At 46.2% G+C, this 26,160-nt stretch overlaps 1 protein-coding gene across 6 annotated transcripts in view; it reads right to left on the bottom strand.

Annotated features, from left to right (window-relative positions):
• The window catches only part of LOC148021291 (hydrolase family protein / HAD-superfamily protein), a 163,880-nt gene that overhangs the window by 24,027 nt on the left and 113,693 nt on the right, over nucleotides 1–26,160 (bottom strand). For all 6 annotated transcript variants that reach the window (XM_087699148.1, XM_087699152.1, XM_087699151.1 and 3 more), the window contains one exon: nucleotides 18,523–18,618. In XM_087699148.1, the coding sequence (XP_087555274.1) occupies nucleotides 18,523–18,618 (96 nt within the window). The remainder of the gene's footprint in view (nucleotides 1–18,522; nucleotides 18,619–26,160) is intronic.

The raw sequence follows: 26,160 nt of genomic DNA, 5'->3' as shown, positions 1-26,160 counted from the left end.
TCTCCCGGATTCCACTCCAGCTCATCAAGTGGCCTTTCTTCCCAAGTCCGGAGGTGCCACTCCTTGAGCTCCTGCCAAAAGACCAAAGGGTTCAGCCGCCATATCTTCCCCTAAAGGCCAACCACCCGGATCCTCTTCCATGAGAGGACAGCTATTTCCTCATCTTGCTGCCCTCTGTCAAAAGCCAGACGCCCCCCCTCCTGCACTGTGAAAAATGTCCCAGGTGGAGCGCCACCCACTCTTCCTACCACTTGTAAGGGGATGCCTGCTGGTGAAAACCTGGCGGCCCATACCTCTCGGGGCTCTATCGGCTCTTGGATCGGGGGAGCAAGCCACTCTTGAGGTATCGCTGCGTCTATTTCCCTTCTCCTCAGCTCCACTCCTCGTGCTGGCAGCCTGATGCTTGCTTCAGCACCTCCTCGTCCGCCATCCTATACACCTCCCGCCATGTCTTGATTGTGCGAGTCGGGCCAGCCTCCCAACCAGCCCATTGGATATGGAGGCGCTCGCCGCTCTGTGCCCCTTCCCGGTCCCTGACCTGGGGGTTCCAAATCACTGGCTGACGGTCTATCTCCTCCTGGCAGCTTGGGGGGCTCTGGATAAGGACCTTACGGAGACTTTGCCACACACGGAGCAAGCTGCGTAGGAAGTGTGATCTGGGTGGGGGGGAGGGGGGGGTGGTGATCTGGGCTGTCGTGAAGATCCATCTCAGGGACGGCCTCCACTCACCGCCAAGCCTCGGTCTACAATCCTGAAGACCCTCCTACAATAGGACCTTCCAGGTCTGCCCTCCCGATATGAGGCCGCGGACAACTAGCTTACCCATGAGGGCCATACTCTGATACTCTGGGTCTATGATCCCAAGCCCTCCCTCTGACCAATGTTGTATAATGGTCGCCCACGCCACCTTGGCCCTGGAATCCTTGGAGCCGTTTGACCCGGACCAAAGGAAATTCTGCACTAGGCGGCGAAGTTGTATTACGCAGAGAGAGGCCATGCTCTCCCTAGCATTTCTGCCCGTCCTGTGTATGGAAAGCCTCCTCTAATTCCTTCTCTGTGAAAGGGGCTAGGAGGGAGCATCCCATCTCCTGTGTGATGAGGGACGGGATATTATCCCAGACCTGCTCTCTACATCGTTGTCCTCTAGCTAAGGCTGTCTCCTGCTGGAAGAGGCGACTATAGTAATCGGTAGCAATCTCCATCACCTCGTCTAGGCTAGAACGGGTCCTCCCATACTGATCTTGGAGACTACGTATCTGATCTCCAGAGGTGCGAGGCTGGTGCACCTGAAAAAACTCCCTGCATATCATGTCCCCCTTCCGCGCCCAGAAAGCTGCTGGGGTGCGGAAAGAGAACTCAGAGCACCTATCCTCTAGGCCAGCAATGGCTGCTCGCACACGCACCTCCTGTGCGTGGAGAGTGGGATCCCCTGGTGCCACCTGTAATAATCTCTGCATGGCTACAAGGTCCCGCCAGAGTGCTCTCTCCTCCTCCCAGCCCTGTTGCCTGGCCTGTATGGCTACCTCTTGGGAAATCCTACTTGACTCATCTAGGGCCTCTACAACCTTCTCTGCGATCTGGCCCCTCCTGCCCCACTCTCTGGTCCAAATCTGCTCTATCTGTCTCGTCACCTCCTCCCTCTTGTAGATCTTCTCAGGCATCCGACAAGATCATGAGTCTAGAGCAGATGGTGGGGGATCTAGTGTCAGGAGAACCGAGCAATGATCTGACAATGTGGTGCCGACCAACAGCCCAATCTGGCCTCCTCGAGAGCCACCCCACTCTCCCACATAAAACTTGTCCAACCGCTCCAGCAGGACTCCACCTAGCCGCTTGTACCCCCAAGAGAAGTCCAGCGACCTCTCCCTCCTGTGGAAGGCAGGGTCTCTCTAGGCATCACATGCTCCTACTGCCAGTAGAAACACCTCCCATGCCTCCTGCTCCTCCCCGACCATGCCGTGGTAGTTTCTCCCTCTGCCCTGCTAGTCCTTCAAAGCCTCCAGGTTGTTGAAGTCTCCTCCAACAATCCAGGAGCCCACCTCTGGGAGTCCTTCCGCGGTCTCCACTCAGAACCTGCTGCGTGCCCTAACCTCCGTAGGGGCATAGATATTAAGGACTCCAAGGCACGAGTCCCCAATATCCAATCTGATCCATAGCACCCTCCCTGCCACTATCATCCCGTGGTCTCAAACACAAGCGGTAAGACTCGGATCAATAGAGGTACATACGTCTCCACTCCTACCGTGGGCACCTATGGCGTGCTCCTAGTAAGTGTGCAAGCTGCCTGGGAGTACCTTCCCTCCCCGCTCAGCCTGGGTGGGGGTGAGCTTGTGCTCTTGTAGAAGAAAGAGTCGATCCGTCCGGCAAGGGTAGGCTGCAACTCCTGCTGAACAATCAATTTCCTAGAACCACGTGCCGCATTGTAGTGGAGGCTATTCACATTCCAGGATGCAAGATGTAAGCTCATGGGGAAACCTGTGATTGCCCAAACAGGCATCTATTTGGTGTGGAGGCTACTGATGACGAGGAGGAGCTATGAGGCATGCAAGTACGCTTTGCCGCCCGTCTGGACGGCGAGCTCCATTCCCCCATGGTGGCCCTCGGCCGGACCAACGAGGTGATAGAAGTTCCAGGTGATACTATCAATGCATCTATCAACCATGCTAAGAGTCGAGCCTCTGTGCAATGTTAGTACTAGAGTTAGTTGACTTGAATTGAGTTAGGGGTTAGGTTAGTACTAGAGTTAGTTGACTTCAATTGAGTTAGGGGTTAGGTCTGACCTTAGATCTACGGCTCTACTTTCATTTAATCACTTTCAGTTCAACAAGTATACTCAATCGTTTTCAGCTCACACACACACACACACTCTCTCTCTCTTTCTTTCTTTTTTCGTAAAAGATAATTGTATTAATTACGAAAAAAAGTACAAGTTTACTTGATTACAAGATACACGATGACACTAATCCATCATGTGTAAAGGCTCCAGTACTAAACTACAAAAGTGTTACAAAAGTCATGGCAAAGACGCAGAGGAAATTGCCCGATGCCAGGGAAGTAAGTCCTCCCGAGGGAGTAAGCCCGAGTGCCGAATGAGAACTATCTGCCAATGCAAGAGACCTTTAAGCCTCACAATATGTGCCGGGACATTAGAGGCCGAATCAAAAAGAAAGGCATTTTGAGTGGTCCAATTGTGCCAGCATCCCCAGTATCTAAGAAAGTGAAACAAGATCTTCATATGCGGCTGTGCCGGTGTGGGGTATTTTGGTCGTACAAAAACCCAATCCAAAGGGTTTAGCGAGAAGCCAACCACTATGAGCCAAACCGCTGACAAGAGCGACCAAATATTCTGAGCAAGAGGGCATGAAATAAATCGATGACAGGCCGATTCCACAGTAGTGGTGCAAAAGAAACAATGGCCGTTAGAGATTCGACGCTTGGAAAGGGCTGAAGCAAGCGAAAGACTACCAATCATCACCCTCCAAAGAAAGACCTTGCATTTGAAAGGTGTCTTGTTCAACCAACCCTCCATTACAATTGTCTTCCACCATGCCCGCGATTTCCGCAATCCCCATACAATATTAGCTTTAGTAGCCAGCCATTGATGATCTTTAATCAGAAGATGATACACCTGGTTAGCTGAGGCCTTTCCCAAATTCAACCAACCCGCAAGGTCCCAGTCCTGCCACGGACAATCCAAAGCAAGGGCAGGAAAGGGTTGCCTACTCTGGAGCACTGACAAAAGTTGTTCCCACAAATCACGATATCCACGAGGGATTCTAAAAAGCCTCCTGGCTGTTCGGAAGGATATGAAGACGTTGCGACTGGCAAAGGTGGCATCTGCACAACTGAAGTCAAGCCCAAACGTGCCATCCGGTTAAATTTTGGTCAGAGCTCATGTTTGCCTTCCCAAGAAAGTAATCGCGAAACTGCCAACAATTCCAGTTGAAAAAAGTTAGTATGTAAGCGGTCCTCTGCTAGATGCCAACGCGCCTTCTGGAGAACCAATTTCCAAGAGCAGACTAAATGAACAAGCAAGGATGAGGAAGGGCTAGAAAACCACGAGTCTGCATTAAGAACATGCCACCAGGAGCTCCGAATTTGTGTATTACCATGCAGAAGCCCATGATCCTTAAGAAAATAACGGGCTATAAGGACCCACGGGTGCTGATCCACGCACATGGCACGAAAAAGAGACCAACGAAGTGCCAGCATATGAGTTCAGCATCCAAAATAGCCCCACCACCCATACGTTTGGGGGTACATGTATGCGACCAAGAAATCCATGAAATGCCTGCCTGCAAGGAATCCTTCTTCCATAACATGAAACGAATGTGCCGAGTGAGAGCATTCAAAAAAGTAGTAGTAGTCCAAGGCAGCAATGGCAAGAAATATGTGAACATCGGCAACATAATTGTCTGAGCCACTTTGAGGCGAACATGAAAAGGCCAAGCCTGCGACTTCCAATACAGAAACTTAGCTGCCAGTTTCTATGAAATCCACTCGAGAAGTTGTTTTGACCGAACATCAACACCCAAAGGGTACCCAAGATGCCGTACAATGGAACTACGGGGAACAACCTGTCCCTGCCAACCCAACGACTGTAAATCGGACTCCGTGCAACTAAGAATGGCCGATTTGAAAGCATTGATATGAAGACCAGAAGCATGATCAAAGAGCGTCCAAACATCTAATGCTTTGCGAAGATTATCCCTGTCGGCACGCAGAATCATAAAGCTGTCATTAGCCAAAGATTGAGTAATGAAGTGGTGTCCAAAAGGAAGGGACAATCCAGGCAACTGAGTAGAAGCTGCCATGGAAGATAACATGGAAAGAACCGGATGAGTCGCAAGGACAAAGAAAAGAGAACTCAAAGGGCAACCTTGTCTCACAGAGCGTGCAAGGACAAATGGCTCGGTAACACCACCATTTAGCATAACTCGCGAGGAAGCCGCCGTACTAATGGTGTAGATCAAGCAGGACATCCGAGTACCAAAGCCCATAGTAGACATGAGTTGCGCAATAAAAGACCAGTCCAAATAATCAAAGGCCTTCTCCAGATCCAATTGAATCAAAACCACTTGCTGATTCGAGTGCCTTGCGTAGTCGATAGCCATTTGCACATTTAAGATATTGTGCAGAATGTTTCGGCCCTTAATGAAACCATATTGAAGCGGATGCACAATGGCCGGAAGATGCTTGTGGAGCCGGTTCGCCATCACTTTGGAAAAGATTTTATACATCGAACCAATCAAAGAAATTGGTCTCCAATGTTTCAACATTGACGGCGAAGGGACTTTAGGAAGCAGTTTAATAAGACCTTTCCATGAGGAAGGCATGAACCCCGTTTCCCAAACCCGCTAAAACATAGTCGTTAATGGTTATACCAGTTGGGTAGCAGAAGTCTCAAAGAATTCATTGGTGAGACCATCCCAACCGGGACTTTTATCCTTAGGCAGGTGTAACAGAACATCCATAACCTCTGCCTCACAAATATCTGTCTCCAAAGTAGTTTGTATATCAAGTGGAACTTGATTGCGGATCAACTCATAGAAAACTGAACGTGCATGAGTAACTTGGTCAGAAGGCGAGGGAAAAGAACCAAGAATGTCAAATAAAATAATTCCTGCACATATTTACAATTGTCTGGGGATCTATGACCATTCGACCGTCTGGATCCTGTAGTCTGGTCATATTTTCTCGAGCAGGAGATGCATGGAGAGCTCGAAAGAACTTATGCTTCTGACAAGCACTGTCTTGCAAGTTATCGGTTAAATTTTGCAATTTGGCCCGTTGATAAGATTTCAACTGAAACTCTTTAATAAGATCAGCCAAACGCATCGCCAATGACAACAAGAATACATCATTTGGAGTGTCCCCCAGCAGAGAACGAACCAAAGCTAGTAAGGCCTCCGCTGCATCCCGACGCCGTCCACAAAGAGAGGCATGATGGATCCCATACTGCCAAGCAACCTGCTACACATTAGAGAGCAATCGTTCAAAAGAAGCATTGCCGTCAGCGGCGAAGTCCAATAAAAATCTGTCAATCAATTGCTGCATATAGCCTTGAAAGATTGGATGCTTCAAATAAGAGGAGTTGAAGCGCAAAGGGAGTCTATCTAGGAATTGCTTAAAAGGTGCAATGGGTTGTGCAAGTATCTCAAGCTGTAGAGGGAAATGGTCCGACAAGGCATAGTGCTGCAACACTTTCATTTCCAGCATCTCAAGAAGAAAATCATCATCCTGCATGATGTATATGCGGTCCAACTGCGACCATGTAGTTGCATACTGCGCAGAATGGAAAGTAAACCCTATAGAAGAGGGGTGGAGACAAGACCAGAGATCTTGCTTACGTACAGCAAGAGCAAAAACATTCCACACACGACTTTCCGAAGTGTCCATCACCGAATGTTCTGATGTGGACTGTGAAGAATCAATACACATATTGAAATCCCCCGTCAAAAAACCCCGTCCGCCAAGTGACAAGGAGGTCTGCAACGTATTCCAAAGATCCCGGAGGGATAACGGGTCATTCGGAGCATAGAGGCCCAGCAACCATAAGATCTCTTCTTCAAATAAAACTTCAATCACCACAAAACGGCCATGTACATCATTTTTAATGAGAACAGGCTGATATTTCTCATGTACAATCATAAGCACACCAAAATAATGCATGGCATGTGTCCCTGCGTAAAACAAGCGAAACCCATGGCAATCTACAACTTTTCCTGCTTCACCGTGACTCTTGTGCTCAACAGCACACAAGACATCCCACTGATTCTCATGCAATACAGTCCACATGGCATGTTGCTTATGGCGAGAACAAATGCCTCGCACGTTCCACGTGGCTATCTTCATGTGTAATCAAAAGGGAATCAAGAACGAGGGACAGCTTGCCTCGATTTAACCTTTTCTGCCAGAATGTCAAGGACTCCCTCATCCAAAAAATCAGCTAACATGGCAAAAGAGTTCGGACGGCCTGCTTTAGATTGTTGGGTATCTCACACGCCTTACTTACGCCTACGCTCATATGGGAGTGTGCGGGTGATCACTAGGACACTGGGGCACTTTTTACTCTCGGTAGGAGAGGTTTTTTCCCCCAGATTATGTGTACTATTTTGTATGTGCTTGTGGTGCACACTTACGGGCACTTACTGTGTTCGGGTGTGAACAGCCCCTTATAACTCTAAGGTATAAGGGTTATCATTTGTACTTTCAGCTTACACTCTATTCAGTACTATTGCATTGGGTGTCGTGCTCAACTCTGTCTCTCACTCTCACACTGTCTACTGCACTTCAGCTGCACCTCGATCCTCTCCCATCTGACATTTGGTATCAGAGCTCAGCTCAGAGCAGTCTTCAGTCTGCAGTCTGCAGCCACCGCCAATTCTGCCCCAGCCGCCTGTTCCTGCCCAGTCCTGCCTGCGCCTGTCAGTCCGTCAGCGCGCAGCACCAGACGACTCCTCTGCCCAGCGTGCAGCTCCAACAATCAGAGCGCCACCTGTACCTGCGTGCTGCCACCTCTGCCCAGCGCGCGCCTCCTGTACCTGCGTGCTGCCACCCCTGCCCAGCGAGTCCTCTGCCCTGTGTCTGCCCAGAGTGCCCCTTCGCCTGTCAGTCTGCCTGCGCAGCCTCCCTGCGCTGAGCTAGCCTGTGACGTCAACTCCAGCTGCCAGCGCGCCACCTGTCTCCACCAGCCAGTCCTGGGTGCCGCCTCCTCAGCCCAGCGCGCGCCCAGTCCTGCCTGCGCGTGTCACTGGACCTGCACGCCTGTACCTGTGCGTCAGTCCGACTGTACCCAGCAGTCATTACCTCGGGAATCCTGCCCGTCGTCAACACGCAGAGGTAACATTCTGCACTTTTCTTTTACACAGGAGTTCGTGCAACAGGTTCAGGTTCAGCATTGGGAAACGTGCTGAACAGCAGGTTCAGTTTTCAGCATTGGGAAACGTGCTGTGTCTGTCTGTGACACATTGAATGCACATTTTGGGGCTTTTGTAACAGACATTTGTGACAGAAATTTTGGGCAGAAAATTTTGGGGCTTTTGATGTTTTAGTGCTGCTGAGCACTAATTGCACCTTGGGAAGCGTGCATCAGTGACAGTTTTTTTTGACAGAGTACCCTTTGCACATTAATTGCAGACTTGTGTTTGCTGCAATTTCTGGAAATTTGCAGATTTCCAGCCCGTACTGCATTGACATTGCTCTATTACCTTTTGGGAAATAATGGCAAATCAGGGAGGAGATGTATTCACCTATGTGTCCAAGGAAGACCGATTGGATGGGAACAATTATTCCCTTTGGTCTTTCATGATGAAGAATGTATTAGTGGCCAAAAATTTGTGGGATTATGTCAGTGGAGAGGAAGCACGACCGGGAGTTGTGGCTCCCGCTACTCCTCCTCCAGGAGGACGTGCAAGAGGGCAACCTCAGCCCCCTCCACCTCACCCCGCTCAGCCACTTCCCCCAAGAACTGCAGCTCAGAAAACTTGGGATACACGGGATGCACAAACTATGTCGCTGATTGCATTGGCAGTTCAGCGTTCTATCATTCCTCATATTCGTTCAGCAGCTTCTTCACAAGAAGCTTGGTTGATATTGGAGCAGATGTTTGCAGGAAAGAATGAGACTCGCATCTCTTTCTTGAAGAAAGAGCTAGAGACTCTAAAGATGAATGAGGGTGATTCTATGCAGGATCATCTCAACAAAATTCAGGACTTGCGGGAGCAACTCATGAATGTGGATGAGTACTACTCAGATGCGCAGCTGATTTCTACAACATTGAATTCACTGCCTCCCTCTTACTTGGCTTTTCATACTGCCTTGAACCTCACTATGAGGATTTCGAAAGAGCCCATCACTTTCATTCAGCTTGTCAGTTTGCTTCTAGAGGAGGAACAAACTAGACGGAACAGTGGTGTGGATGGTATAGCCTCTGAGCAGGCTTTTATGTCAAGGCAGAAGGGTAAAAACAGCCAAGGGAAAAATGCTTCGCAGAGTTCTGGTAATAGTAACACTTCACAGACAAGTCAGAAACAGGGGGGCACGCAAGCCAAGAAAGGAAAATGCCATTACTGCAAGAAGCCTGGCCACTACATCACTGAGTGCAAGAAGCGCATCGCCAAAGAGAAGAAGAAGGAGTCAGGGATGTCTGTTTCTGCAGCTCCTTCCACTGCTAGTGAGTCCGCGTCCTTTGTTGCAGACAGGGACTATTGTTTTTACACTTGCAGTTATGATGTCTCTTGGGCTGATAGAGCATTTAGCTCTACAGAAGATGCTGACACTTGGTTCTTTGACAGTGGTGCTTCACGGCATATCACATCTCGTAGAGATTTGTTTGCTTCTCTTGGTGCACCTCCCGTTGGGAAGTCTGTTCAGTGTGCTAATAATGCATCATACCCTGTTCGTGGTATTGGGGAGATTCAGCTTACAGCCATTGATGGCTCTATTCTCCGGCTACAGGATGCTTTGTATGTGCCTGGCATTAAGAAGAATCTGCTTTCCATTTCTTCTATGGCACGTTGTGGTTTGCAGGTCACCTTTGATGATGACCGTTGCATGGTCCGTGACAAGGAACACATGACATTGGTCTTGACAGGTTCTTTGTGTCATGGGTTATATGAGTTGGATGCTCTTTCGGTAGATCAGTCTGCATATTTGACATCCACTCTTACTCCTGCTATGTTAGAGGCAGAGTTATGGCATGCTCGTTTGGGGCATGTAAACTATGGCAGCTTGATGCTATTACAGCGTACTCAGATGTTGGATGGATTACCTCTCTTGGAGAGACCTCCTGAGCATTTATGCGAGGGTTGCATTTTGGGGAAAATGCATCGTTTCTCTTTTCCCCGTGATGTTGCTTTTAGAGCAACAGCCAGATTACAGCTTGTGCATTCGGATGTTTGTGGGCCCATGCAGACACAGTCATTGGGTGGTTGTTACTATTTTGTAACATTTATTGATGACTTTACACGTTTGTGCTGGGTCTACTGCTTGAAAAAGAAGTCAGAAGTGTATGATGCATTTTTGGCTTTCAGTGCACTTGTGGAAACTCAGTCTGGTTGCAAGATTAAGACTCTCCGTTCGGACCGAGGGGGGGAATACATGTCCTCTATGCTGAATTCTTATTTGCAGCAGAAGGGCATTATCCATCAGTACACTACTGCATATACTCCACAGCAGAATGGGGTAGCAGAGAGGAAAAATCGGTCACTCATGGAGATGGCCAGATGTATGCTGAAGGCAAAGAGTTTGCCTCATAGTTTTTGGATGGAAGCCGTCATGTGCGCTTGCCACATTTTGAACAGATGCCCTACCAAGGCCTTGAAAACCGTCACACCTTTTGAGGCTTGGCACAGCCGCAAACCTTCTGTTGGCCACTTCCGTACTTTTGGGTGTCTTGCATATGCCCATATTCCACAGGTACTTCGAAAGAAGTTGGACAACAAGGCTGTAAAATGCATCTTTATGGGATATAGCAGCGAAAGCAAAGGCTACAGACTCTATGATCCCGTGACCAAGAAGGTTTTTGTCAGCAGGGATGTTGTATTTGATGAAAAATCAGAATTATCCTTGGCTGGTTTTGATACATATCAGGCTGCCCGTGATGTCTTTGAAGGGCTGCTGCCCATCACATTTGGTGATTCAGTTGGTACTTCAGCAAATGAACCTAATGTTCAGCCAGCTGCTCCTATGGAACATGCAGTAAATCAGCACATTGCTGAAACTGAAATTCAGCAGGAACTTGTACACAGTCAGGAAGCAAGACAGGTGCCTAGATGGTACACGCATACTATGAGAGATAGTCATTTGGAAACACCCTTGGCTGGTCGTACTCGAAGGCAAACTCGACTGCATGATTCAGCACATTCCATGGAGTTTGTTATGGCAGCATGTACTCATGATAATGAGGAGCCTGAATGTTTTGAGGATGCACGACATAGTGTGCATTGGATGGCAGCCATGCAAGCTGAATTGGATTCTATTCATAAGAATCATACTTGGGATTTGGTGTCTTTGCCAGTTGGCAAGCGTGCCATTGGTACGAAATGGGTCTACAAATTGAAAAGGAATGCAGATGGATCCATAGATAAGTACAAGGCACGGCTGGTAGCTAAAGGCTACGCACAGAAAAAGGGCATTGACTATGAGGAGACCTTTGCTCCTACCTCCCGTATGACGACCATTCGGTCTATGATTGCCTTGGCTGCACATTTTGGTTGGAAAGTGCATCAGCTGGATATAAAGACTGCATTCTTACATGGGGAACTTCAGGAAGAAGTGTATGTACAGCAGCCCATTGGTTTTGCAGTTGAAGGCTCAGAAAATTTAGTATGCAAGCTGAAAAAAGCTCTATATGGTTTGAAACAAGCTCCACGAGCTTGGTACGCAAAGATAGATGCTTTCTTGCTTAGTCAGGGGTTTGTAAACAGCCCATCTGAGTCTACCCTTTATGTACATAAAGAGGGGGGATCCATGCTGATTTTGTGTCTATATGTAGATGACCTTTTGCTCACTGGAACACATGCTGATCAGATTTCAGCATTCAAAAATAATTTACAGCAAACTTTTGACATGTCTGACTTGGGTATTTTGCACTATTACTTGGGCATCCAGTTTGTACATGATGCTAGAGGCATTGGATTATGTCAGTCAAGGTACATTGGGCAACTTCTTGAGAAGTTTGGCTTACAGGATTGCAAGCCAGTTTGTACACCCATGGAACCTGGGCTCAAACTGTCATTACATGATGACAGTGATTTGTTTGATATCCATACTTATGCTCCAGCAGTGGGATGTCTCATCTATCTATGCCACACTCGGCCAGACATACAGTTTGCCGTTTCAGTTTTGAGCAGGTACATGCATCAGCCTCGTATGTCGCATTGGCAAGCTGTGAAGCGTGTGTTTCGTTACTTGCAGGGTACTAGAGCTCTTGGATTGCTTTATGCCAAGGGGGGACCACTGCAGTTACATGCTTACAGTGACTCTGATTGGGCTGGTGATTTTGATACTCGTCACTCCACTAGTGGCAATTGTTTCTTTCTTGGCTCGTCATGCATTTCTTGGCTTAGCAAGAAACAATCCACTGTTGCCACGTCGTCATGTGAAGCTGAGTACAAGGCAGCCTTCACTACTGCAGTTGAGTGCGTATGGCTTAGACGTTTACTTGCTGATTTGGATGTATCTGTTACGGAGCCTACTCCTTTATATACTGACAGTCAGAGTGCCATTGCAGTGGCACGGAACCCTGTGTTTCATGCTCGCACGAAACACATAGAGATTCACTACCACTTTGTCAGAGAGAGGCTACATGCAGGTGATATCAGCCTTGTCTACTGTCCTACCACCAGCAATGTGGCAGACATCTTCACCAAAGCTCTTCCACGAGACAAATTTGAAGCATTTCGCGATGCTTTGAATTTGACGCCCTTTAATGGCGGATGATCCTTGTACACTTGATCACTCTTCACTCCAGGGGGGTTTGTTGGGTATCTCACACGCCTTACTTACGCCTACGCTCATATGGGAGTGTGCGGGTGATCACTAGGACACTGGGGCACTTTTTACTCTCGGTAGGAGAGGTTTTTTCCCCCAGATTATGTGTACTATTTTGTATGTGCTTGTGGTGCACACTTACGGGCACTTACTGTGTTCGGGTGTGAACAGCCCCTTATAACTCTAAGGTATAAGGGTTATCATTTGTACTTTCAGCTTACACTCTATTCAGTACTATTGCATTGGGTGTCGTGCTCAACTCTGTCTCTCACTCTCACACTGTCTACTGCACTTCAGCTGCACCTCGATCCTCTCCCATCTGACATAGATATAGAGGGAATATCCACTGCCTTGGGGGTGGAGCGGGGATAACGACGATCCCATGGGGTAATCACATTACCTTTATTATCAAAAGCCAACTTAGCAAGTGGGCCCTTTGGACCGTCCGAATATACTTTCCTAGTAGACTGATGACGGGGTGCAAAAGAAACCATAGGATGAGCAGGATGCTCTGAAGACAACATCTCTTTCCGGCGCATATAAGTGCGCATGGAATCCTGTGAAGCATTAGGCCCAGTATCCGCCAGGCCAGCATCAAACCTTTTACCTTTTTTTGCACGTACATCCACCCAATCATTGCCGCGGGAATCCAAGCCCGAAGCATACTGTTTACCTTTATCCAGAACTTTAGGTGGCTGGGTGGCATCTTGCGATGGAACATCGCACACCATATCTTCCATGGGCAGCGCAACATACTCAGCATCGGAAGTCTGTTGCTTCTCTGGGCATTCGGCCATAAAATGCCCCAATTTTCCACACGAAAAGCAATGTCCTGCAAAGTTGCCCCATTTCAAACGAAAGTGCAAAGGTTCCATGCCAGAGCAATTGAGACGTAACCACGCAGGCCTTTGCCTAGCAGTGTCCCATAACATACACAAATGGTTGCGATTCATGGCCCTTAGGCTCGGGGGGACCAGCACAGTGCCCACAACGGCCATGGCATCCTTTAACAGTCGCCAATAAAACAATTTTCCACTTCAACCCACACGGGGCATTCACGTTGAAGCAAGCACTGAAAATCTACCATTGGGCGCCATAGCACAACATGGACCAAGTGGCGATCAAAGAACAATGGCAGTTTAGACAAGAGATCAGCACGGTGCTTCTCAGATTTCAACGGCACCTCATAGAAACCTCGAGGCCCAACAAAAATCTCCTCAACACAGTCCCCTTGTAGTAGATTGTGCAGCCACTGGCGAATATGGGAAAGCACTGGGATCCTGCCAGTGAAGAAGAGGATAACAGCCCGGTCATAAAATACCGAAAATGAGCGCAAGACATGTTTCGGGTCCACCGTGGCTTCCAACACATCTTCAGATCCAGAGTCAGAAAAAGCTTCATGATTATGTTGGACATAATCGCCAAGCAGAGTGTTGGCAAATTCCAGCAAATGCTCCCAGTCAACATCCTGAGAATCCCCAGAGTCAGAGGCAACCTGAGCATAAGAACATTCCTGATGATCCATTGTCGCGTCTGAAGTATGCTTGGTGCATTTGCCCGCAGGCTGGAAATCAGGACCAAGGGGCATCTCCTCTGTGCAAGGAACCATCTCCTCTGGTTTCTCCGTATCAGAATCCGGACCAAGGCCTGCCACCGTTTGGTCGATAAAAGCCATATCCAAGCCAGCCATGTTGTATCACCTCTTGTGCAGGTAAGATGCAGAACCAGGAGCACACGGGAGGTAGAAGTGAACACAGTCCACTCACAGGAGGTCACCGCAGGCTAGACGAAACCAGGAAGGCCGGGTGTGGCTGTTAAGGGAGACCGTTTGTCTGCAGGGCAGACAAGCATCGCCAAGCAGAGGCAGACTACTGGCTGTCCGAGTGGCATTGGTCCTCTGTCGATCTCTGCACTTTAGTGCAGAAGCACAGGAGCAACAAGGTAGGTTTACTCTTCAGCGAGTAACACGTCTGGGTGTCAGACAGGGGAGCGGGCTCTCTCTCTCTCTCTCTCTCTCTCTCTCTCTCTGTGAAGCGGCAGAAGACTGGTTACAACCAGGTGTGCAGGTATGGCGAGCGAGACATTAGGCCAGAAACAGTTGCGCGTAGGTGGAACAGGCGAGGGTCTCTCTCTCTCTCTCTCTCTCTCTCTCTCTCTCTCTCTCTCTCTCTCTCTCTCTTTCTGAAGCAGCAGAAGACTGGTTACAACCAGGCGGGCGGGTATCGTGAGTGAGACGTGAGGCCAGAAACAGATGCGCATAGGTGGAACAGGCGAGGGTCTGTGTCACGGCTGCCAGTGGCGACAAGTCACCATCAAACCTGCAGATCGCTCGCCCTTCTCTCTCTCGGCACATTGACACAGCGTAGGACACCGCAGGCTGCAGGCGTTGATGGGTACCACGGAAGGTCAGGTCACCATCGCTCCGTCCTGACGCATCGTTTCTCTCTCTCTCTATTTCCAATAGTTGGTATCAGAGCTAGACATTTGTATTCCATATCGCCACCACTCAGCTACCGCCCATGCCACCCACACAATAGTTGGTATCAGAGCTAGACCTTTGTATTCCATCTCTCTCTCTCTCTCTCTCTCTCTCTCTCTCTCTCTCTCTCTCTATTTCCAATAGTTGGTATCAGAGCTAGACATTTGTATTCCATCTCGCCACCACTCAGCTACCGCCCATGCCACCCACACAAAGTCCACTCAAATGACAAAGAAAAAGGAGTTGTTTTGGATGGAGGAGCTACTGTTTTGGAAGAGAAGTTCTTGTTTCGAAGTTGCTACTGTTTCTTGCTTGCAAATAGTCCTGTACGCAATCTTGGACGCAACCCTATACATGTAGCCTCTCTCAGCCCTACTCATGATATTTTAAGCCTTGCCAACCATTTCTCAGCTCAGTCCCCCCACCATTTTCTCAACCATGCCCACTATTCTCTGCAGATCTGAAAAAAAACTGTAAAGACCCTAATTTGTGAATTTGGGGTTTTCCAAAATTTATACAATTTCTCATCTATCTTGCTCATCTCATCCCCAATTTCAAAGAAACTTTCAATTTCTCACACTTATTGCCAATAAGTTTGGGAGATTTGACTGACATGTCCAATTTTTGAAATTTCTTGGAGGAAATTTGAGGCTTATGCCTTATTCAAGCTCCTATGTGTGAATCTCCACAGAAGTTGACAACATTGCATAATTTCTTCGACATTGGTACAAGAAATTTGGGGCTTTTCTCATTTTTGGGTCCAGGATGTGTCCAAGGTGAAGTTCAATTGCTGATTGCTATCTGCATGCATCGTGAGGTAATGATAACTGAATTCTAAGGCTAGAAGTATAAAATCTGTTCTATTTCTCAAAATTTTGGGGCTTTTGCTTGCTATGCATCCTGAACCAATGAACAGGTGCTGCAACAGCATTATCCTATTGTTCATGTCAGATTGGGCAGAGAAATCTATACAAACTCAATTGATTGGGATTTTCAGCATTAAGTTGCAGAATTTAATATTCGGCATGCATTTCAAGGCACATGTAGTGGTACATCATTGAATTGCTGTAAATTGCAGATTGGGTGCTATTTGTGCAGTGTAGGCACGTTTTTTGAGGAGATTGACAGTTTTGATAAATTTGTACTTGCATTAGCATGTGGTGTTAGGATTTTGACACTTGGAAGAGTACATATCACACTTCAAGCTTGGAAATGTTTGGATACTGAATTTGTGCATTAATTTACACTAATGTCAAATTAGGACACCAGGGATCACAACAACATTTTGGGAGTCCTTACTCAAGAGGATAAGCTAGATGGCACCAACAACCCCTTGTGGAGTTTCATGGTGCACAATCTACTTGTTGCGAAGGATTGTGCATTGGATATAGGCCACACAAGAAGAATTGGATTCTATTGCCATCAATAATACTTGGGATCTTGTTAAGTTGCCACTTGGCAAGAAAGCCATTGGTACCAAATGGGTCTTAAAAAGAGGCATAAGGCTGATTGTACTATAGACAAGTACAAGGCACATTTGGTAGCCAAAGGCTATGCACAAGAGAAGGGCATAGATTATGAGGAGACATTTGCTCCTACATCCTGTATGAGTACAATTAGATGTGTCATTGCTACAGCTACAAATTATGGTTGGAAAGTACATCAGTTGGATATCAAGATAGCATTCTTGAATGGTGACCTACATGAGGATGTTTATGTATCACAACCTCTAGGGTTGGTGGTGAAAGGCAAAGAGCACATGGTCTGCAAATTGTATAGAGCTCCTTAAGGATTAAAACAAGCTCCTCGTGCATGGTATGTTGAGATTAATGCTTATTTGGCAACCACTGGCTTCACAAATCGTCCAAGTGCATCCACTCTCTACATTAAGAATGGAGAGAACAGCTGGTTATCATTCTATATGTAGATGATATGCTGTTCACCGGACCAAAGAACATAAAATTACAAATTTCAAGGCTGAATTCAAGCATGCTTTCGCTATGTTAGATATGGGCTATTTACACTACTATTTGGGGGTTCATTTCACCCAAAATTAACATGGCATCATCATGTCACAATCTTAGTATATGGATGAGCTTTTGCATAGGTTTAATATGCAAGATTGCAAACCTATGTGCACTCCTATAGAACCAAGGTTCAAGCTGTCCATGTATGATAGCGAAGAGATGTCTAATGTTGCAATTTAAAACCACATTGTTGGTTGTCTTATTCACCTTTGCAATACACGTCCTGACATATAGTTTGCAGTATCCTAGGTGAGCAAGTTTAAGCACAACCCACAGACAGTACATTAGCAAGCTGTCAAGCAGATCTCAGATATCTACAAGATACTCAGTCATATGCTTTATTATTTCCCTAGTGGACACTATTTCTTTATACTTAATCATATGCTTTTTACTCACTCAAACATTAGGCAGTCTACTAGTGGACACTTTCTTTTTGGGCTGTTCATGCATTTCATGGCTAAGTAAGAAACAACCTATAGTGGCTACCTCTCCTTGTGAGGTTGAATACAAGGCAGCCTTTATAGCAACAATGTAATCTATATGGCTACCTAGACTGTTGGTTGATCTACAGATTTCATTGGAGGGTCCCACACCCATTCTTTCTCACAGTCAAAGTACTATCGCAGTGGCATGGAATCTTGTGTTTAATGACATTGAGGTACATTAAGTTTAAGGCTTTTCAAAAGTCCTTGAACTTACTACCCTTTGATAATTGATCTTTCTATTCTTCTATCACATTGGCACTACAAGGGGGTGTTAGAATTTGCCAATTCTATAGCCAGTGCTCAATGTTCTAGTCAATCAGTTTTAGTGTCAACTCAATTAAGTTAATAAGTTGTGTCATTAGATTCAGAGTTAGTACTAGAGTTAGTTGACTTTAGTTGAGTTAGTTGTTAGGTCTACCTTAGACCTAAGGTTTTACTTTCATTCTACCACTTTCACTTCAATAGCTCACATTAATTTTTCTACACCTTCCACCTAATCCTTGCTTTTCAACGACTCTTTTACGGAGGATGTAAAAATACTAAGTCTCACTCTTCATTTATGGCCATCAAAAGAAAAGAAAAGAAAATAGTACCACACATTCAATTGGGCTACTTGAAAGAAGATATCCATTGCCTCTACGATCAAGGTAGGTTCTTGTGTAGCCATCAGGTACTCTTCATCAAGACAACATATCAGATTGTATGACATGTTTTTGGCCAAATTTTATTAGCTTTAAAAACTTGTTAAGTGTTGTTCATCTCGTGCATAGTTCAAATGGCACACATTCAATTTTCCCAGGTATCATTAAAAGCAATTTCAATTGGACAAGATTAATATGATTCATACTTTAAATAGTTATAGTGAATGGCATAATATATTGCATCATAAATTATGGATAACAACTGTATTTACTGGCAGGTTTCTATTTATGGCAGCTTTCTTCAAGGATGTTGACGGGACTATACACCCTGCTAAACTTCAAAAAAAATCACTGGATTGACACAAATATATGAAGAAGAATGAAGCTTGCCTCACCTGATATTCAAAGTCATCTGCTGCAAAGAAGAGTGGAGGCTGATTCCCTGTCCTCCTTCCAGGATAACCACCAGAACGCAACACATCACATATCACCTATGATTCCCCCAAGCACAGAAATCAGAATTTAGCTTCAATGGCATTTCAGGGCACAATATTAATCATTATAGATTTATAATCTACAATATCATTCCAATGCAAGACATACAATATCAAGGTAAAAATAATACTATATTTTCCAAATACTGCTAATTAAAAAGACTCCAGATCATCACTTCAAGATCAAAATCCAAGTCTCCAAATCTCATTCAATCACCCCAAATGTTCAAAGTGGCCCTTCTGCTTTGAATGAAACAACTATTTAGAATAGAAATTACAAGGGAACCCTCTACAAAGAAGAATGGGATTTAACCAAATGAGGACAATCTCATGCCAAACTTTCTCCTTAGAGCGATAAGAGAAAAGGTCTTCACACCTAAACACGTGGCAGAAGAGAGAGTTAATGCTAGGTGGTGTATAAGGTCTTCACACCTAAACAAGGATTCTTGCACACAATAATTTGAGTTCATACATGGGGACAGTACAATAACTAACACTCCATGCCAATTGACACCTCAATAGTGAATTTCAACAATGAATTGACTGACTATAGAGCCGATTTCAAGAAAAATTAAGATTTGCATTGCTGTCTTGGAATGTGTGCCAGCAGTGAATTTCAACAATGATTTGACTGACTAATGATTTGCATAGCTTTCTTGGAATGCATGCCAGAAAATCTCAACCATGCGTGAAGGATTGTTGCTACGAATCTGAAGATTAGCAAAAGATTTGAAGAATTCAATTTGGCTCCTTGAGCATTTGGAAACACAAGGGGAAATTGAGGATTAATGATGTTGGTCACTATTTTAGGCTGAAAACAGATTACGATCAATGTTTTCAGGCTGAAAATCAGAGATCTCTCTCCTTCTCACTGTTTCTCTTTCTTCAATGTCAGATGCATTTGCAATCTGCTGAAGGAAATTGGTTATTCCAGCCTCAATTTTGGACCTGAAGTGTTGCTCATTGGGAATTTGCTGATTCAAGTCTGTACAAGTAAGGACTAGGGTTTGCATGGCTGCAATGGGATGCATGCCCCAGAAATTCAGTCAGGGACTGCAGAGTCAGTGAGATCTAGTGGTCTGCATCAGGGTTGATTTGTTTCCAACTAGAGAAGATTCAATTTGGGCTCTCAAGGACGTGGAATCAAAGGGCAAATTGAATTCTAGGGTTGCTGGTTAAAGAGAACAATGGGTGGTTTTAGAATTTTGTGGGATTGTGCTTTGCTGTGGCTTTGGAGCTCGCACATATTCCTAGAGTTCATGTTGTGGCCTACCAATTTCTTGGGAATTCAGCCTATTCCACATGTAACAATTGCTGATTTTAATGTGAAAAGAAATACCACAAGAATTGCCAACATTTTTGGGGCCAATTGATGTTAGCTCGTGTCAAATTGCTTGAGAGCAATATAGGCTAAAGTGCTTGATTCTCAATTTATCATTTATTTTATGTATTAATTGCTCATTGTAATCAGTGTATTTAAGGGTTCCACCGGTTTTTCTTCAAATGAAGGCTGGTTATATGGTTCCATTGCTAGGATACATCAACTCTCTTGAGTAGATGGCTTGCTAATTTGAAGTAGTTAAGAATCTTGTTATGATGATGAGAATCTGAACACAATGAAAATAATGCATTGCCCAATCTTGTAATGGGCTTTCAACATGGGCAACTCTTCAAATTTGTCAATTTTGGGTAGTGCCTAATGTATTTCATGTGATGTGGACACTTATTAAGGTATCAATGTAGGGTGTGTACACCTAGTGTTTTAGAAACTTAAAGTAGTGACACTAAGCTCTAGGGTAAATAAACGTAACTCTAGTTAGTTGGTGGAAGGCTCGTTAGGTCAAGCTATGACCTAAACTAGAGTTGTATTTTCACTCTTTCCAATTCAGCAAGTACACTCTACTCTCTTGCTTCAGCTCACTCACTGTCATTGTCTCTTGTTTCTCTCTCCTCCATAGCTGCCATTTCTCACATTTGGTATCAGATCAGCTTCTATGTGTGAGTTCCGCTCCACCACTGTTAGCCGGTGCCGCTCCATTCTAGGTCCTGCTGCCACTAGGTTCCTTTCATGTGAGGAAGAGGAGCTGTGAGCATTGCATAGCTCAGCTCAGCTGAGTTTCTACTGCTGCCATTGCCTCCATCACCCGTTGCACCACTTGTGTAAAGCGACGCCTTGAGGCTCCTCCACCACAGCAGCACCGCTGCTGTCTGACACCAGCAGCGGCACTACCCAGTCCGCCAAATCCAGCAACTGCTGGTAGTGCCAGTTCCTCCATCTGTTCCAACTCCTAACCCCCCATCTCCCCACTGTTCTATGCACTACACCTCCTACAAGCGCGAGAAGCAGTGCCTTCAACAATCCCTACTAATGCCAATTCCTCTATCTATTCTAGCTCCCTCGGCCCCATCCGCCCTCTATTCTGTGCATTGCACCTCCTATCGGTGCCAGAAGCGCCACTTACACTTGTCCTTGCCCGCCACTCTGCAGGCATTACCACCAAGGCTGTTGCCATCTCTTGTGCCTACCTGAAAAAGTAGCACTGGTCTCTACACTTGCACATGCGCCGCCTCCTATGTGGCCACCTTCCCTTGCTCCTCTTTCAACTGCCTGATCTGCTGACGCCACTGTTTGCAATGCCTCTTGCACTTGCTCCGCCACCTGACGCCACCTCCTATACCCTGCTCAATGTCATCTGAAATCTTCAATGCCTCCTCTACCGCCAACATCTTTGACTGCAACGCCACCTACGTTGCCTGAGCTCCAGCAACCTTTGCCGCCACCCAACTGCCCGCCACCAAGTCTGACTTGCCACATCGAGTCTTTGGCCAACTCCGCTACCTACCTAAAGGTCTCGAACTCTATGCACACATCCTGAGACACCTGGCATTTGGGACTTTTGACCAAATCGGATTTTTGTGCATGGTTCGACACTGTGAACACTGACATTGCACAATTTCCTTAAGATTTGTGCAAGAAATTTAAAGCTTTATGGTCTCAAGACTCTAACATGCATTAGAGGTGGATTACCGCCGTTGCTGGTTCTTGTTGGCACATAGCCTGATGCAATATTTTGATAGAAATTCAAATTGTAAGGTATAAAATTTTTCAATTTCTTTAAAATGTTGGGAAGAAATTAGGGTCTTTGCCTAATAAGCATTCTAGAATAGACAACGAGTCTTACAACAGCATTATCTTTCTACGTCAATCAAATTTGGCAATGAATTTTGGGGATCTAAAATTTGGGAAAATTTAGTATTAAACTGTTGTGAATTGTCTTTTAGGGCACGCATTTCGAGGCAAGTGTGGTATAGTAGTGTATTGTTGTAAATTGCAAGGTAAGTGCTGATTTGAGCAACCTTGGGTGCATCTGTCAAGAATTGTGACAATTGTTACTTTCATTAATCCATGTAGCGATTTTTGGTACTTAGTAGATTACATTCTATACTTCAGCCTGAAGTATTTGACTGCTAATTGTTGTGCATCAATGGCACGTCAGGGGCATAAGGGCCAGAGCAGCATCCTTGGTGTTCTCAATCAAGAGGACAAGCTTAATGAAACCAACTACCCTTTGTGGAGTTTCATGATGCGCAATCTTCTTGTGGCAAAGGATTTGCGGGATTGTGTCACTAGTGATCTACAATGACCAAGAGGCCTTGCACCTCAAACACTTCACCGTAATGCTAGAGGACAAGTTGTTGCTGCTGCTGCACCCCCTCCCCCTACTAAAGAGGATATGTGGAGGTGGAACTTGAAGGATGCACAAGCCCTATCTTTGATTGCCTTTTCAGTAAAGAGAGCTACTATTCTGCATATTTAATCTTGTAGGATCTCAACAGCAACTTGGGATGTACTAGAACATATGTTTGCAACATGTAATGAAGCCAATATATCTTACCTAGGCATAGAGCTAGCTAACGTAAATATGGATGAGCGTGACAATATGAAAAATCACCTCACATACATACACGATTTGTGTGAGCAACTGCTTGGCGTTGATAAGGTTATTCAGGATACAAAAATGGCAAATATCACACTGAACTCACTTCCTAAGTTGTATCTTGGACTCCATACATTGTTGATGTTGTCTTTAAAAAGGGGGTAGCAGCCCCTTACATTTGTGGAATTGGAAAGCCTCTTGCTACAGGAGAAACAAATTTGAAAGAATGTTGCATCACGTTCGGATGATGTAGCCATGCTTTAAAAGTACAGAGACGAGGAAAGTCAAGCGGAATGTGAAATTTTGACAAAAGGCTGATGTGGGATAGCCATCAAATAAGGTTGCCCAAGACACAAAAATTCCAAGAAAAAGGGAAAATGTCATTACTGCAAAAAGCCTGGTCATTATATTGATGAATGCAAAAAACAATTTGCCAAAGAAAATAAGAAATACTCCCGATTGGCTGTCCAGGAGACATCACCCAACAGATCTTTTGATGGTGATACTACAGCCAACTTTGTGGAGGAGGACTATGCAGTTTTGATTCTATGATGGCTGATTCAACATTTAACGTTGCTGAAACACAATGATATTTTGACAATGGGGTGTCCAGGCATATCACTTCTAGAAAGTCTCTTTACATCTTCGTCTTTAACCCTTGTAGGGAAGTGTGTTACATATGCGACCATCAACAGTTATAATATATGTGGCATTGGTTCACTCATGATTACTACTACAGATGGTAGCCATTTCATGCTTCTAGATGTTTTTTTGTGCCTTGCATCACAAAAAATATGTTGTCTATATCTGGTTTCAATAAGCATGGATTTGTTAGAGATCACAGCCTGATCAGGGGCAGCAGGGCAGGTACAGCCAGTGCAGTGGGCAGGTGTGCAGCCGGACAGGCAGTCGGACTGCACAGTCGGCGACAGGATATTTTTCTGCGCCCTATTTTGTCTAGATTCTGGCTATAAATAGCCGACATCCCCAGCAGTCTCCTACACTTCTCTGCTCGCAGATTACAGACCGGTGACACGCGCAGATTCCGTCTCTGTTCGCAGATTTCAGACAGGAGACAGTGCAGACTGCAGCAGACTTCGAGGTGAACAGCAGGTTGCATCGTCGAGGTGGAGACACGCAGTCCAGCGCACTGCGCCCGTGTATATATCTGCATATCTTTGTATTCAGCACACTTTATACAGCAGATCTTCATCTTCCACTGTCTCTTTCTCTCTCTTCTCTCTGCGTTCTCTCTCTCTCAGTCCTACGCTTCCGCACCGCTGCACTCTAACATGGTATCAGAGCAGTGTTAGAGGGCTGACTGAGCGCAGAATCAACCTGAAGAGGAGTTTCTATCGCGACACAAATTTGCGTTTTTTGCGTTTGAGGGCAGACAGAAGGGCTGCGCCTTGAAACAAGGCTGAAGCAAGTGTGGGCGCACAGGAAAGGAGTTCAGGTGGTGGATTTGCTGCTGTTTACTGCTGTTTAACGCGGAGGAAGTTTGAGTTTTCAGCCTACAAGCGCAGGTTTTGCTTTTTCATCGCCTCCGGCGGGTGAAGAAGGTTCAGGACGCGGAAGAGCCTTAGCAGGCTGAGTTTTCCCAGTCAGAGGGGGCTGCTTTTGCATTTGTGAAGGCATTACAGGTGAAGATGTCTACAGAGATTGACTTGGAGTTCCAGGCGATTATGGACCGGAAGGTGCCTGTCTTACCGGCTCTTCCTACAGATCAGAAGCTCGACGGCGACAACTACCGCATTTGGCGCGTCATGATGTTGGCCATCCTTGAGTCCTATGATTTGGCGGAGCTTGTACAGGAGGAGATCGACCGGCCCTCGGTAAGAGATGAGTCCAAACTCTCTTCCGATGCTCGTGCGGAGTTGGCCAAGGCTCAGTCTCATTGGAACAAACTGAATGCCAGGATCCGTTCCTTTCTCTTTCTATCATGTACTACAGCCATGATCGCTCACATCGAGCACTTGACGGTGGCTCAAGAGATATGGCTGGAGCTTGATCAGATGTACAATCGGATGACCCTTATGAAGCGGGTTTCTTTGGAGGTACAGATGCGGACTTTGTCCGTAAACAAGTCTTCTTCGCTGCAGGAGCACATTAACAAGCTAAGGCAGCTTCAGATGCAGGTTCAGAATGCAGGGAAGCCGATTTCCTCCGAAGACATGGCGATCACACTATTGTCCCAGTTGCCGCCACGATTCGGTACACTTTACTCTGCCCTTATTGCTTCGGGGCGAGAGTCTACTCTTCGGTGGGAAGAGTTGGTTCCTATGGTCTTGGACCAAGAGGAACAGTTAAAGGGACAGAATGCTTCCAAGTCGGAGGCGCTGACAGGTCAAGCCTCTCAGAAGAAGGGGAAGGACCAAAAGAAGAAGAAGGGGGATAACAAGTCCAAGAAGGACAAGGACAAGGACAAGGACAAAGAATCCACATGCCATATTTGTGGAAAGACTGGCCATTGGAAGAAGGATTGCCCTGACAAAGACAAGAAGGACACCAAGGATTCTGGAGCAGTGGCTGCACCCTCATCAACTGCATTTCTTCATCTAGCTGTCATTGAGGACGCTTCACCGAATGCTTCTGATGCTGCGATGACGGCTCCCCAGGCTCGAGAGTGGATCGTTGATAGTGGTGCCTCCCGGCACATGACTCCTTCATCAGATGGTATTGCCCAGTTGCGACCCTCGCGTGGGCAGATTCTCATTGGAGACAGCTCTTCAGTATCTATTGCAGGTCGGGGTAAGATGCAGCTTATTCCAGATGGACGAGGTGGTACCCATACCTCAGAGGTTTTGCATGTACCCGGCTTAGGGTACCATCTCCTGTCCGTTCATAAGATTTGCTCCCTTGGCCTTTTGGTGGAGTTTGACAGTACTATGGTGCGAGTCCTCGATCGTGGATCGAGGAAGGTTCTATCATCCGGATATGAGGAGAACGGCATTTATAAATTGAAGTCTTCCACCGCCCTCTCTACTCTTCTTCTTACCTCTCAGTCACAGTCAGAGTTATGGCATGCTCGGTTTGGTCACCTCAACTATGATTATCTTCGGAGGGCGTCACGTGGACAGCTTGTTCGAGGGTTGCCGGATATAGTGGTGAGTCAGCAGCCATGTGTCTCTTGCATTCGGGGGAAGCAGCATAGGGATGCCATTCCCCACACAGCTTCGCGGCGGTCTACTTCACCGATGGAGCTTGTATCTACGGATCTATGTGGCCCTATGAGGAATGAGTCCTTGCGTGGGAGCTCGTACTTCATGCTGATCGTAGATGACTACAGCAGAATGAGATGGGCCTATTTTTTGGCATTAAAGTCAGAAGCTTTCTCACACTTCAAGGATTGGCTTCTCTTTGAGGAGAACCGATCGGGCCGGAAGTTGAAGACCTTGCGCTCCGACAAGGGCGGTGAATTTGTTTCTAATGAGTTTGCTCGGTTTTGTGCAGATAAAGGAATTCACCAGGAGTTTGCCAATACCAACACTCCTCAAGAAAATGGCATTCTTGAACGGAAGAACCGCATTGTGATCGAGATGGCGCGCACCATGATGGAGCACCGACAGACCCCTCAGGTTCTGTGGGCCGAGGCTGTGGC

The sequence above is a fragment of the Lygodium microphyllum genome, chromosome 18 (genome assembly GCF_053477565.2).
Source record: "Lygodium microphyllum isolate KBCC chromosome 18, Lygodium_microphyllum_v1.1.10, whole genome shotgun sequence".
In the NCBI taxonomy this organism is placed as follows: domain Eukaryota; kingdom Viridiplantae; phylum Streptophyta; class Polypodiopsida; order Schizaeales; family Lygodiaceae; genus Lygodium; species Lygodium microphyllum.
The sequence above is the reverse complement of the archived record's forward strand: the minus strand, read 5'-3'. Positions and strand labels throughout refer to the sequence as shown.